Source organism: Nicotiana attenuata, unplaced genomic scaffold (assembly GCF_001879085.1).
Source record: "Nicotiana attenuata strain UT unplaced genomic scaffold, NIATTr2, whole genome shotgun sequence".
NCBI classification, from domain to species: domain Eukaryota; kingdom Viridiplantae; phylum Streptophyta; class Magnoliopsida; order Solanales; family Solanaceae; genus Nicotiana; species Nicotiana attenuata.
Genome location: NW_017674649.1, coordinates 32,731 through 47,793, shown reverse-complemented (window position 1 = coordinate 47,793; position 15,063 = coordinate 32,731). Strand labels below are relative to the sequence as shown.

Sequence of the window (15,063 nt, the reverse complement as noted above, 5' to 3'; positions counted from 1 at the left end):
GCGTATGTGTATTGACTATCGCCAGTTGAACAAGGTGACAGTGAAGAACCGTTATCCTTTGCCTCGTATTGATGACCTGTTTGATCAGTTACAGGGTGCTTGTGTGTTTTCTAAGATTGACTTGCGTTCAGGCTATCATCAGTTGAAGATTCGGGAGCCATATATCCCGAAGACTGCCTTCAGGACTCAGTATGGTCATCACGAGTTCCTTGTTATGTCATTTGGGCTGACTAATGCCCCAGCAGCCTTCATGCATCTGATGCACAGTGTTTTTCGGCCATATCTTGACTCATTCGCGATTATTTTTATTGATGACATCCTGGTATACTCCCGAAGTCGGGAGGATCATGAGCAGCACCTGAGGACAATGCTCCAGACCTTGAGAGAAAAGAAGTTGTATGCTAAGTTCTCGAAATGTGAGTTTTGGTTGGATTCCGTGGCGTTCTTGGGTCACGTGGTCTGAGAGAGGGTATTTAGGTGGATCCGAAGAAAGTAGAGGTCGTGCAGAGTTGGCCCAGACCATCCTCAGCTATAGAGATCCACAGTTTTCTTGGCTTGGCGGGTTATTACAATCGATTTGTTCAGGGGTTTTCATCTATTGCAGCACATATGACCAGACTGACCCAGAAGGGTGCTCCGTTCCAGTGGACGGAAGAGTACGAGGAGAGCTTTCAGAAGCTCAAGACAGCTTTGACTACAGCCCCAGTTTTGATATTGTCTACCGGTTCGGGGTCTTATACTGTCTATTGTGATGCCTCGAGAGTTGGCCTTGGAGCGGTATTGATGCAGGACGGTAGGGTGATTGCCTACGCGTCCAAACAGTTGAAGATACATGAGAAGAATTATCCTGTCCATGATCTTGAGTTAGATGCCATTGTTCACGCCTTGAAGATCTGGCGTCATTATTTGTACGGCGTGCCTTGTGAGATATATACTGATCACCGGAGTTTGCAGCATCTGTTCAAGCAGAAGGACCTTAATTTGCGTCAGAGGAGATGGCTAGAGCTGCTGAAGGATTATGACATCACTATCTTGTATCACCCGGGCAAGGCCAATGTGGTGGCCGATGCTTTGAGCCGCCGGGCAGAGAGTTTGGGGAGTTTGGCTTATTTACCAGCAGCAGAGAGGCCTATGGCGATGGATGTTCAGGCCTTAGCCAGCCAGTTTGTGAGATTGGATCTTTCGGAGCCCAGTCGGGTTCTAGCTTGCGTGGTCTCTCGGTCTTCCTTGTTTGATCGTATCCGGGAGCGTCAGTTTGATGACCCTCATTTGCTTGTCCTCAAGGACAAAGTGTTGCATGGCGATGCTCGAGATGTGACTTTAGGTGATGACGGGGTATTGAGGATGCAGGGTCGAGTTTGTGTACCCAATGTTGATGGGCTTCGGGAGTTGATTCTAGAGGAGGCCCATAGTTTGCGGTATTCCATTCATCCGGGTGCCGCGAAGATGTATCAGGATTTGAGGCAGCACTACTGGTGGAGGCGGATGAAGAAAGATATAGTTGGGTTTGTAGCTCGGTGCCTTAATTGTCAGCAGGTGAAGTATGAGCACCAGAGACCGGGTGGATTGCTTCAGCAGATAGAGATTCCGGAGTGGAAGTGGGAGCGGATCACCATGGACTTCGTATCTGGGCTCCCACGGACTTTGAGGAAGTTCGATGCCATTTGGGTTATTGTGGATCTGCTGACCAAGTCCGCGCATTTCATCCCTGTGTGTACTACCTATTCTTCGGAGCGGTTGGCGGAGATTTATATCCGGGAGATTGTCCGTCTGCATGGTATTCCAATTTCCATCATCTCAGACAGAGGTACTCAATTCACATCGCGATTCTGGAGAGCCGTACAGCAGGAGTTGGGTACTCGGGTGGAGTTGAGCACGGCATTTCACCCTCAGACGGACGGACAATCCGAGCGCACTATTCAAATTCTTGAGGATATGCTCCGTGCGTGTGTGATTGAGTTTGGAGGTTCTTGGGATTAGTTCTTGCCATTGGCGGAGTTTGCCTAGAACAACAGCTATCAGTCCAGCATTCAGATGGCACCGTACGAGGGCTTATATGGTAGGCGATATAGATCTCCGGTGGGTTGGTTCGAGCCACGTGAGGCTAGATTATTGGGCACAAACTTGGTTCAGGATGCTTTGGAGAGAGTCAAGGTGATTCAGGATAGACTCCGTACAGCCCAGTCCAGATAGAAGAGTTACGCGGACCGGAAGGTTCGTGATGTTTCCTACATGGTTGGAGAGCGGGTTCTGCTTCGGGTTTCGCCTATGAAGGGCGTTATGAGATTTGGGAAGAAGGGGAAGTTGAGTCCGAGGTTTATTGGCCCTTTTGAGATATTGAGGCGTGTTGGGGAGGTTGCTTACGAGCTTGCCTTACCTCCCAGCTTGGCAGGAGTTCATCCGCTATTTCATGTTTCGATGCTCCAGAGGTATCACGGTGATCCATCGCCCGTGTTGGATTTCAATTCAGTCCAGTTAGAGAAGGATCTATCTTATGTTGAGGAGCCAGTGGCAATATTGGACGGGCATGTTAGGAAGCTGAGGTCAAAGAACATTGCATCAGTAAAGGTCCAGTGGCGGGGTCAGCCGGTCGAGGAGGCGACCTGGGAGATCGAGCAGGATATGCGCAGCCGTTACCCTCATCTTTTCACTACTTCAGGTATATCTCTATGCTCGTTCGAGGACGAACGAATGTTTAAGAGTGGGAGGATGTAACGACCCGGCCGATCATTTTTAGAATTTACACCCCGATCCCCTATTTACTGCTTCCCCCATGTTTATTTATGCTATTTTGAATTGCCGGGATGTTCGGTTTGAATTTCGGAGAGTTTTGGGACACTTAGTCCCTAAATGAGAGCTTAAGTCTTGAAAATTTGACCATAGTTGGAACAGTGTGAAGACGGCCTCAGAATGGAAATCTGATGGTTCCGTTAGCTCAGTTGGGTGATTTCGGGCTTAGGGGCGTGTTCGGATTGTGTTTTGGAGGTCCGTAGCTAATTTAGGCTTGAAATACGGAAAGATAGATTTTTGAAGTTTCCGGTTCGATAGTGAGATTTTGATCCCAGGGTCGGAATGGAATTACGGAAGTTGGAGTAGCTCCGTAGTGTTGAATGTGACGTGTGTGCAAAATTTTAGGTCATTCGGACGAGGTTTGATAGACTTTTTGATCAAAAGTGTATTTTGAGAAATTTGGAGTTCTTAGGCTTGAATCCATGGTTAAATTGAGGTTTCGATGTTGTTTTAGGTGTTCTAAGGATTGGTACAAGTTTGGACAGTGGTATTAGACTTGTTGGTGCCTTTGGTTGAGGTCCCGTGGGCCTCGGGATGATTCGGGTGGTTGACGGAGGAGGTTTTGGAGTTAAAGTTGCAGCTTCAGCTGCTGGTTCTGTCATAACCGCACCTGCGGTTTGGGTTCCGCAGGTGCGGCGCCGCAGATGCGGCTCAGTGACCGCAGAAGCGGGAAATGGGGAAAATCGTCAGGAACCGCGGAAGCGGTTAATTTTACGCAGGAGCGGCAGATGCGGAATCTGGGCATTTAAGTGATGAGTCGTAGAAGCGACCTTTGTTCCGCAAATGCGGGATCGCAGAAGCGGTCCCAAGGCCGTAGATGCGGAATCTGCTGGGCAGAATGTTTTAAAAAGGGGTTCCGCGACTTTGGGGTCCATTTCCACCGTTTTAATCATTTTTGGAGCTCTTTGAAGGGGATTGAAGAGGGATTCGAGGAGAATCACTTAGAGGTAAGATTCTTGGTCTTAAAACTCGTTTTTAATGTGAAATCTACCTAGTAAATCATGGAATCTAGGCCTAAAATTGAAGAACTAGGGCTTGGGATTAAGAGACTTTAACATGAGAATTTGAGGGGTTATTTGGACTTCGATTTCAGTGCTCTTGGTATGTATGAACTCGTGAGAGTGTGAGGATTCTGGAAATATAAATTCTCCCGATTTCGAGATGTGGGCCCGAGGGGCATTTTGGTCATTTTACCTAATTTCGCGTATTAGCTTAAAATTTAATTGTAGAATCAGTTACTTGAAGTGTTATTTACATTATGAAATTTAATTGAATAGATTTGGGCCATTTGGAGTCGAATACTCGTGGCAAGAACGTGGTTTCGGGTTGATAATTGAGCCGATTCGAGGTAAGTGGCTTGTCTAACCTTGTGTGGGGGACTCTTCCCTTAGGATTGATGTCGTGATACTTGAAATGCCTTGTACGTGAGGGGACGAGTGCGTCCTTGTGCTAATTGTTGGAAATCCAGTTTTTCGTGAAAAATAGCCTTAAATTATAATCTTCCGTTTCTTGCTTACATTATTTGGAAACTTAGTCTGCTGTTAGTCTAGAGAAGCATGTCTATTTGACTAAATTGCTCCATTTGTTTTAACTGACTTATTTGTATTACGTGAAGCATGCTAGGTTAGAATTACCTGTTTTGCCTTGGTATGAAGTTGAGCTTAATTGAGTATATCTTTTTTCTGCTATTGTTGTGCATTTCGTTTTGGGGCTACGGAAAGGCATCCCGGGAGATCCCCTGTACGTATTTATGATCGAGCTGAGGTGCGGGATACCGAGAGATCCCTGGCACATATATTGAGGATACTAAGAGATCCTCGGGATACCAAGAGATCCCTGATATATATATATATATANAACGTTGATTTTCACGTTTCTTCTTCCTCCATTCCCATGGCATTTCAGGATTTCTGGCCGCCCACATGCCAATACGTTTTGCTCGAGCTTCTTTCTCCCACTAAAACCATGTAGAAAATTTCTTTAGAAAGATTGCATTGGTCTGTCTATAGCGACATGAAATCTTAGTTACCTTTTCCAAATATGTTTAAATCATTTAATACGGCATTGAACCTAATAAAAACACGATAGAAAACGAAAACAAAGGCAGGCACTACGAAGTTAGGTGAGGGTGAGGGTTTGGGAGAGAGAAACGTGGGAGGGGTGGGATATACGGTACCTTAAATTAAGGAGAGATATACCTGCATTAATTGTACCCTTAAAATACACTATGGTATAGAATTGGTAATTTGGTATACTAAGTGTAATTAAGTCAAACCTTAAACATTGAGGGTAATAAGGTTTCCTATGTGGCATAGGAATGTAAAAATTCCTTTTTTTCCCTGGTAATGAAAGTAATTAATTACCACACAAAAAAAGACCTTTTAATTAACCAATATCCATATCATAAATCATTTATAGAATTATTAATCTTAGAAGAATGGCTTCAGAAAACAGAGATTTTATATTAGAATATCTTTTTAGTTTTTAGAATAATTCATGTTATCAAACTATTTAAAGACACATAAAATAGTAGTTGTGAAATAAGAAATAAATTATTATTTTGAAACTGAATTTCCAAACTTAAATTTGTGGTAACAAATTTCTCAAATTTCAAATTCTCTATTTGAAGTTAAAGATAAATAATGCACCAAATTGTAAATAATTTTTCAAATATTTGAAATAATGTGCATAACCAACAATGTTAGATTTTTAGCTTTACAAAAGTGCATTTGAATGCTTTTTATATAAAATTTTTTAACCATTTTTGAAGATTTTGGAAAAAATATTTATAGTTTTTAATAAAAAGTAACTGATTTTTTTTTTTAATTTCTCAAAACAAATCCACCAAAATAATATACCTCTCACAAGAAAAACAAAAGAGTAAGAACGAAAAAGAAAAAATATTGGAAAACTTACACAAATGTCCCAAATAAGTCTCAACTTATCAACCTCTAGCCATTAGTCCAGATGCGGATTTGTAGGCATTTACATGGGGCACGTGAACCCATGGTCTTTCCGTCAAACTAGGTATTTTATGTACATATTTTTTAGAATTGGTCTAATATTATCTGCTGGCACCCATGCTCCAAGAGGCTAAATGGTGCACTTAGTTGAATGTTGAGTTATTTACCTAGAAGATTAGGGATCAAATCCCACTTAATACTTTTTTTCTTCTCCTTTTTTTAGTGGTGCACCCATGTCATTAAAATCCTAGATTCGCCTCTGCATTAGTCATAGACTTACCAAAACTAGCCAAGTACATATAAAAATTGAAAAACCAAATAAATAAGGTTCTTTCTCTTAAAGAATAACGTGCAAAAATCACCTTCATATTTTTAAGCGTGATTAGCAACATTAGATGAAAGACAGAAAGGAAATTTCATGGATGAGGTAGCAAATAAGGTGATAAATACAAAAAAAATATATACAATATTCCAAGAATCTAAGCAAAAAAGGAACTTTTTCAATGGGTATAATTGAAATTGATTGAAAACATATAGATAAGTCAATATACAAAATTTGAAGAAGATTGGAGGTGATTTGGACTGGTTTAGTATCAAAATTCGTAGTTAAATCGAGTTCAATTTTTTTTTCTGCGACACATGTATCACGCATATATCTCACACACAGGTATACATGAATATACATGTTATACACAAATTGATATAAATATGATACATATGTGATACACGAATGATACATAGTGTAATACACATATTATTTTTTTCATGTTCAGTTAAACTTTGAATTTTCAATTCAAACCACCTCAAAACTTTACCAAATCATCCCAAAATTGAGATTCAAGCTCCTTAAGATGTACTCAATCTATTCTAATAACATCCACTCAAAAGAAAGCAAATATTTAATATCTTTTTGCTACAAATAAATTTTGGAATGGAGCAAAAACATTTGATAACATTTGTCTCCCATTTTAAAAACTTAACCTTTTAAAATGAAAGAAAGGACCCTAATCTTATGGTGGTTTATTCAATTTAATGGATTGCTAGCTATTCTAGCTTCATTGGTGCCACATAAAACTAAAAGAGTTTGTCAACGCTTTATAAATTTAAAAGGTTTAAATTTAATAAGAGTCGAGAAAGCAAAATACACTATTTCTTTCTTTAATTCATATTTACAACACACTCAAATTAAAAGAATATCAAGAAAAATAAAAATAAGAAAAGAATACTAAAAAGGCAAGGTCAATGTATCAAGAGGCATTAGAAAGCACAGGGAAATCATTTGTGTAACTTTCACTTTTTCTTCACTTCGATTTGTCCACTAAATATTTAAATCTTTGTACTCTTAACTGGATCTGTAAAGGATTGCATTTTTGCCTGCAGTAGACTTAATAATTTGCCGTCTGCTAACACTAAATATTAGTAATACTCCATTTGGCTAATATTAGTAATATTTTATGAATTGGCCAATTTTTGTAATGAGCTACTTATAAATGGGCCAAAATTTCATGGTATAGCCAGTTTTCGGACTGGTCAATCAAAAATAGCCAGCGTTTACCAAGTCAATGAAAAATAGCCACCGTTTTGCTGAAATAGAGACCGGTCCAGCATAATATACTGGAGTTCGGTGCACTTGTGTATGAACTCCAGCATATTATGCTGGACCGGTATACTTTGCTGGCTCCAGTATAATATATTGGAGACTGGAGCATTGGTGCTCCAAACTCCAGTATATTATACTGGACCATTATACTTGTTGGAACTCCAGTATATTATGCTGGAGTTCTAGTGTATTTATGCTGGAACTCCAGTATAATATGCTGGAGTTCAAGTATACTTATGCTGGAACTCCAGCATAATATACTGAAGTATTTTTCGGGTTTTGAACAGTGTTTTCGCTCAGATTTATCTTTACATAAAAAGTGGCTAAATTTCGATTACTTTTGAAATTGGGCTATTTTTGAACGACCAGTTGTAAATCTGGCTATTTTTAAAAATCACCTATAAATGGACATAGCTGGTAGTTTCCCAAAAATATTTCAAGTAATAAAATGGGCCGAAGTTCCTATAAGGTCTTTTGGGTTTAACTTATTCGGGTAGCCCAAGAAGAGCCCTCAAATGGTTCTCAAATTTATGTCAAGACGCGTGTTCTTCTCTATTGAATTTCTGAGCTTGAACTTGGAAGTCCGAAAACAGAGCTAAACCAGGTTTCTTTTATAGTACTTGTCATACATTATAACTTTAGTTGGATACAAATCATAAACAATCCGATATTAGTTTTGCATATTGCAAAAATTTCTTCTGGGATTGACTAATGCCTGTTACCTGTTCGATAGAATGTTTGTATAAGATGTTATTTATGTTCTAGTGATTTGATTGCTAAATTTTGGATTTTATTGAAGTAAAGCATTATAGTTGGGCTTGTTTGTTTGGATTTTGCTTATATGCTGAATAAATCGGTTCTACCAGTATATAGAATAATTATTTTTTAGTGAATAACTTACTGATATTTTAAAATAATTGATTAGTCTTTAATTAGTTGTCTAGTATTTACGGAAAGAAAAATATCACAATCAATTGAAAATCCAAGCCAGATAATGTCCGATATCTTGTAAGTCTCCGAGCTAGTTCTTGAGTCCATTTTGCTAGAGAAGTTTGTTTGCACGTAGCTCAAAATGCTAATTGTCATTGTATCCCACAGTTTTCTGAACTGGAATGAAGCAAATCATCATTTTCTCTTTGAAGCAAAATAATAACTTGTTAGCAGGTACATACCCTTAATGAGATCATTGATGTAAGGCTTTGGCAGAGGCCAATTTCAGACCTGTGGATTTCAACTTCAGACCTGCATTGTAAATTTCGGCTATTCTTTAAGTAGGGGGTCCTAAAAACAGCTATTTGTGCACTTCGCTCAATTTGTTCGTGACTTAAAATTTGGGTTTCACGTATTGGACGCTGCCCAAGAAGAGCCCTCAAATGCTTCGTCTCTTATATTTTGTGTCACGCATTCAGAGAAAGACACAACACGCTTCTCTATATTTGCTCTGCTGAATTTCAGTAAGGAAAACGTAAAGAGTCGTCCAAATCTAAGTTTCTCGGACTCTTCACTTTTGGTGCCACACCCGTGTCGAAACGACATGGTGTGGGTGTGGGATCCGTACCGGATTTGGTCAACCGATTTTGTATACTTTGACCAAAATCGACTGAGGAATTCGGGACGAATATAATGATTTCTGAAATCAAAACAAAAGCGAGGTGAAATTGAAGAAAATGGAATACCTTGTATATAGAAACTTCTATGTCAATCAGTTTCCTTTTATTTTCTTCTTGGATTCTCCTTTTGATCATTAATTTCTCTTTCACGGAATACCTTGTTAGTTTTCCTCATAATATCTCATAATGTAGACATATTTTTATAACTCTTCTTTTAGATATTTGTATTATTTTTAGCCGAATTCCCGCACCTGTATTCGTATCTGGATCCGTACCCCCGAATCTTAAGATTTAGATCATGAAGGATCCGACCTCTAGATTAACACCCGTATCAGACACCCGCACCCGAGTCCGAGCAACTTAGGTCCAAACACACCTTTGATTCAGACCTTAAATATGTCGTGTTAGTCTTGCGAACTTGGTAACTTTCGTTTAGGATTGACCTGTGCTTACTACCTGTTCAATGGAATGTTTAAACATGAACCTGTTTTTAGTGCAATTGGTATTGGGCTGTCTTGGTTGACAAAACCCTTTTGGTTTCTGGATCAATCGAGTGAAATGTTGCGAGTAAATCGCTAAAATTTGAAAGAATTTGTAGGAAGCATGAATTTAGTATTTGCTATAGATGAGTATTTGAGGAGGAAGTAAAGCATTAAGATGATGTTTTCATGGCGTTGAAGATGTTAAGCCCTGTTTAGTATGTTGTTTTATGTGTTTTGCTTAGCTTATTTCTGCTAGCGTATAGGACAATCACTTATTAGTGAATAACCTAACTTTTACTTATATAATGAATTAATTTCTATTCAATTATCTTGTACCAGAATACGAAAAAGTGTCTGAATCAGTTTCAAAATCCAAATCAACCACACCCTGATATCTTACAAGAGTCAGAGTATTCTTGAGTCCATCTTTACCAGTGCTAGAGGAATTGGTTTACCAAGTTTGCCTCTTTAATCTTTTCCATAAGCTGAAATCATTGAGGAACCTATAAAGTACTAAGCTTAACATTTGGAAAAATCAAAACGTAGTTTCTGTATTAAACTTAACAGAAGATGGGCTTTAATGGCTTTAAACCAACTTTTATGAGTAAAATTTAGTTGTTTCTTCTTGGTGTAACATGGCAAATGTAAATGATGAAGCCGTGTTACACCAACTGAGTACATTACAAGATGTGAAGTGTTAACGCACTTTTGTAACTACATTCTAGCATTTTCTTTCGCTTGGAGCATTAGTAAAATCCATATTACTTATCAACAAAAAAAATAGTTGCTTTATCAAAATTCATGTTACACCCCATACTTTCATGTTAGAATGCGTCGTAAGTGAATCAATATGCGCAGGAGAGGTTAAGGACCTTTACAAAGATAACGATGGGTTAAAACAAGTCGTAAGGAAGTATTTTGAGGGCTGGAGGTTAAACGAACCAAAGATGCTACAACCCGTACTTTCGGGGTAAAACTAGGAGTACTTAATATTCTAAGGAGGCCGTGTTTTAAGGTAATTGAATCATATAATATTCATATGTTAAGTTTTGAAGTCAAAGAAGTTGTAAAATAAAAGTCGGCAAAGTAAGTTATAACCCTTGCAATTTTGACTCTCAACTCCTTGTAGCTGTTTTTGTGTAGTAACATCCGTTCCTCTCCATCAAAACCAAGTTGTAAGTATCACTCTCTCTCCCCCAGATTTCGCGAATGGCAAGAAACCCTTGTGCCTTTCTTATGCTGATTTTTGGATGACTTCTGCTTTGTGTAATTGGATTGAGAAAGCCTGCTCAGATTCATATTTTTCTTATTTGCGATCTTTTATGATATAATTTTCCAATTATTATCTGTTTGGCATGTATCAATCTTTCTTTTTGGGCTTTCGTTATCTGTTTTCTGAATTAGGAAAAAAGGAAAAAAAGGAACAAGGTTGTCAGAAATAGAACATTATCTATTCCGTGATATGTAGCATATCCTTTAATTAATTAATTATCCTACTAGAATATCTAAGCAAGCATTCAACATCGATTGATTTTGAAGTGCACCAATACCTCCCGTAATTAGTATTTCTGTTAACTTAGACCCATAATTGAATAAAACGACAAGACTTTTGTTTTCTTGGGTTTTGGAATGAAATGGGGCTGAGTAGATGCTATGAAATATATAGCTGACACCAACTAGCTTAGGATTGAGGCATTATCTAATGATTTTTACTTGGGGATGCACTGTACTTGGAAGAGTATAAATTGTATTAAAAAATGAGGTTGAAAGAATATACTTTGAATACTTTAATGTTTTGGCTGGTTTTTGGTTATCTTTCCACTAACCTTAACTCTTTGTGCTGTTCTCTAGTTTTCTGCCCAGGGTACTGGTAGAGATTAAGGTTAACTTGAAGAGAGGGGACTCTTCTTTGTTGAGTGCCAATATCATGGCATCCTCTAAGAATGAGGAAAGTGGTGCTCAGGATGCAGCAGAAAGGATCAAGGTTGCAGCCTTGTCAGCTGCAAAGGGTTTGAGTCGTGCTCAGGCTGAGCGTGCCGCCACCGCTGCTGCTAGAAATGTCAATGCATATGGCCAGAAGGAAGAAGGACCCAGTCGATGGCAGGAAAGAAAAGAAGCAAAGAGGCAGATGTATTTGATGAGCACTGAGAAACAGGTGAGATTGGGTGAAAGGAAAGACCTCAAGGCTTCAGGTTCCACCCTTGCTGCAGCTTCTCAATGTCAGAAATGTTTCCAGTCAGGGCACTGGACTTATGAGTGCAAGAATGAGAGGGTTTACATATCACGACCGTCTCGTACACAGCAGCTGAAGAATCCAAAACTGAGGATGAAAGTATCATTATCTTATGATCTAGAAAACCCAGATATTGAGAAGGAGAGGAAGAGTGAAAAATCTGCGAAGAAGAGTAAGAGGAAGCATAAGTCGGATACAGAGTCCGGGAGTGATAGTGAGGCTTCAGTCTTTGAATCTGACAGTGAGGCGTCATCAGTGACAAGGTCCGATGATTCTTCTGGGGAAAGTGAATCAAGTTATAGTTCTTCAACTGATTCAGAGGAAGAGAGGAGGAGGAAGAGGAAGAAGAAGAAGCAGCAGAAGAAGAAGAGAAGGCACCGGAAATACAGCTCAACCTCTGAGTCTTCTGATTCATCTTCAGACTCTGGGTCCGATTCTGAAGAGCGAACTAGCCGTAAGAAGAGCAGCAAGAGGCATACCAGAAAGCGGTGAAGCATTGAACAATATGAGTAATCAGAGGTGTGGTATCTGGTTCTTTGACGTTGAAAATATTTATATTTCTGTTCTCATGTGATAAAGAGCTTTTGAGCAATGCACCTATGATAACTAGGATTTGCTGTTTCAAACGAATATGTTTCTATTGTAAGCTTATGTTGTGTTTGTACTTTGTAGAATTCAGTGTGACAAGAGTTGTCTCTTGTATTTTCTTTTTTCCATGTTGCTGGCTTACTCATTTCCCAGCTCGTATTTGACTAGGGATGGCAATGGGGTGGTGCGGGCGCGGGGCGGGCGGGCTGGTTTGGGATTTTGCGGTTATGGGGCGGGGCGGGGCGGGTTCAATGTTTAAATATAAAAAATTCACGCGGGGCGGGTTGCGGGTTGGGGATTTAATTTTTTGAACTAACAGACATAAAGGCTAAATATTATGTTCTTGAGCAGTCTTAAATAGGAAACATCAATCAAAAACCAAGATTGTTTTGCTAGCATAAGTTGGAACCAGCGACAAACTTTTGGCATATATTTTAAATTTGCAGATGAAAGTCATTCTAGAACCATTGTAAGTTATAAAAATAATTGTATACGGTAAATGCCATTGAAAATACAAATACAGTAGTGAACTAATGGCAGAACAATTACATATGAGACAATAATCAGGATTTCCTTCGGCTAACTTTTGTTGGCAAAAAAACCACAAAAAAAGAGAGAATTTTTATTAAAAGAATTTGCGGGGCGGAGCGGCGCGGGTGGATGCAGGTTTAAATCTTATGCAGGGCGGGGCGGGTTGAAATTTTGCGGGTCAGACAGAACCCGCACAGCCCTGCACCGCCCTGCCATTCCTATATTTGACTTGTCTTTTTGTCTTTTTCCTGCTTGAAATTGTCCTACTCATTTAACTTTCGCAGAGTTGTCCTTTTCTGTAGTTGGACTTCAATGTTAAACTTGTACCATGTTGCTATGACCTTACTGGGAATTAGTTGGACTTGCCGAGAGAAATTGTTTATAGCATTTGATGATTTTGCAGTTGGTTAGTTGCTGCTATGTCTTGCATAACTTGAGCCAGCCTATTTGAGGAAGTCTCTACAACTTATTGCCTGCTTTCTTAGTACTTGTCTTGTTCCTTGGAGGGAAAAACTAGTCCAATTGACATTGGTCCAAGTAGGGGTGTTCGCCGGTTGGTACGGTACGGTATTTAGATATTTCGGTTCGGTATTATCGGTATTCGGTTTCTTAAAATGCTATACCAATACCGTACCTAATTAAATTCGGTATGGTTCGATTTTTCTCCTTTCGGTTTCGGTTTCGGTTTCGGTTTATTCGGTTTGAATACTAACTAGTGCATAGAGTCATAGACTATAATATTCTTAATTAAAGTACCCAAAAGTACAAAATTGAAAACGTTTGTTGACAAAAGTTTTGTCCAAAACTAGCAAATATCAACCAAAAGAGAGAAAACTATACATAAAAGAATAAATTTGATCATTGTCACACCTCCTTTTTCACTTACTACACCCCTAAGAGGTATAATAATAAGGGAGTTATTTCCAACTTGAAGTGACAATCGAAACGGGATTTATTATTAAGAGATTTCAGAGTCGCCACTTCGGAGATTTATGGTATCCCAAGTCACCGGTGGAATCCCGAATCGAGGAAAAGAATGACTCTGTTTAACAGTCCGCGAACCAGAAATCCGAGTAAGGAATTCTGTTAACCCGGGAGAAGGTGTTAGGCATTCCCGAGTTCCGTGGTTCTAGCACAGTCGCTCAACTGTTATATTCGGCTTAATTATCTGATTTTTTAAACAATATTGAACCTATGTGCAAATTTTAACTTTTAACCTCTTTTATTATTATTTTTTAAAGAGAATTGCAACGTCATTAAAACACGTCTCGAACCACGTCACATAAATGCACCCGTGATTTTTGACATATTTTAACATCGTTGAGATTTGGATTTGGGTCACATAAATGTGCACCCGAGTTTAGGAAAGTAAAATTATTAAATAATGCGCCTAAAGCAACTACGCGTTTGCACTTTGCGAGGGCCATGGAATTTGCTAAATGGCACGCCTCGATTTCTAAGGATAGAACAAGATTAATTAAACGAGGGCCGTGCAATTGTCATTTTGTTTGGCACGGCACACCTCAATTCTAATTTAAAAGGTCATTTACACTAGAGCTCGGAAGGCCATAAATTATTTGCGTTATCTAGTATGGCATACCTCTATTTACCAATACTAAAATCTAACTATGATCAAGGGAACCATGACTAATTAACAAAGCGCAACTCTCACAACTACAAAGATCTTGCCCAAGAGAATAACGAAGCCAAGGGGAAATTGACAGTATCTGAACTTGTGACTAACCAAGGTATGGAACATATTGGGTCCAAAATTGACTGGGCTTAGCGGAAGGCCCAATCGGAGAGCCTGACTCTCCATGTAGCACGTCCAGGTCAATTGTCGCATGGGTCAAAGATCGAACCCATGTAACAGCAATACCAACAAGATCCAGATTTCATATTCACAAATCATGAACTACTGGGAGCACTTAATACAATAAATTAAGACAATCACTTGAATGACCATTCTTAGAAAAGATTACGGGGATATTTCACTTGTAGATTAAGCTGATTCAACCAATTTCAACAAACACGTACTCCAACTCATTTTTCATACTCTGAATTTTGTTTCAAACGTTCCTCAATTGAAAAACCAGCTTGTGAATCAATGAGAGATTCAGAATGCCATGCTCATGTCCACATTATACATAAAGGATTCAACTAAAAGTCATTCGACATACTCTTACCTCTTATTATTGCAAAAAACTGTTTTATCATAATTAACAACCACAAATCTGACAATTGCAACCATTTTTACAACCTAACT

General features: G+C 39.1%; 1 protein-coding gene across 1 annotated transcript; it reads left to right on the top strand.

The window, feature by feature from the left end:
- Window positions 1-7,837: 7,837 nt before the first annotated feature.
- Window positions 7,838-12,394, top strand: LOC109219062 (zinc finger CCHC domain-containing protein 10-like). The gene is made up of 2 exons (XM_019383476.1): window positions 7,838-7,957; window positions 11,297-12,394. Exon 2 carries the CDS (start codon window positions 11,373-11,375, stop codon window positions 12,168-12,170), a length of 798 nt encoding a protein of 265 aa, XP_019239021.1. The 5' UTR covers window positions 7,838-7,957; window positions 11,297-11,372; the 3' UTR covers window positions 12,171-12,394.
- The last annotated feature ends 2,669 nt before the right edge of the window (window positions 12,395-15,063 follow it).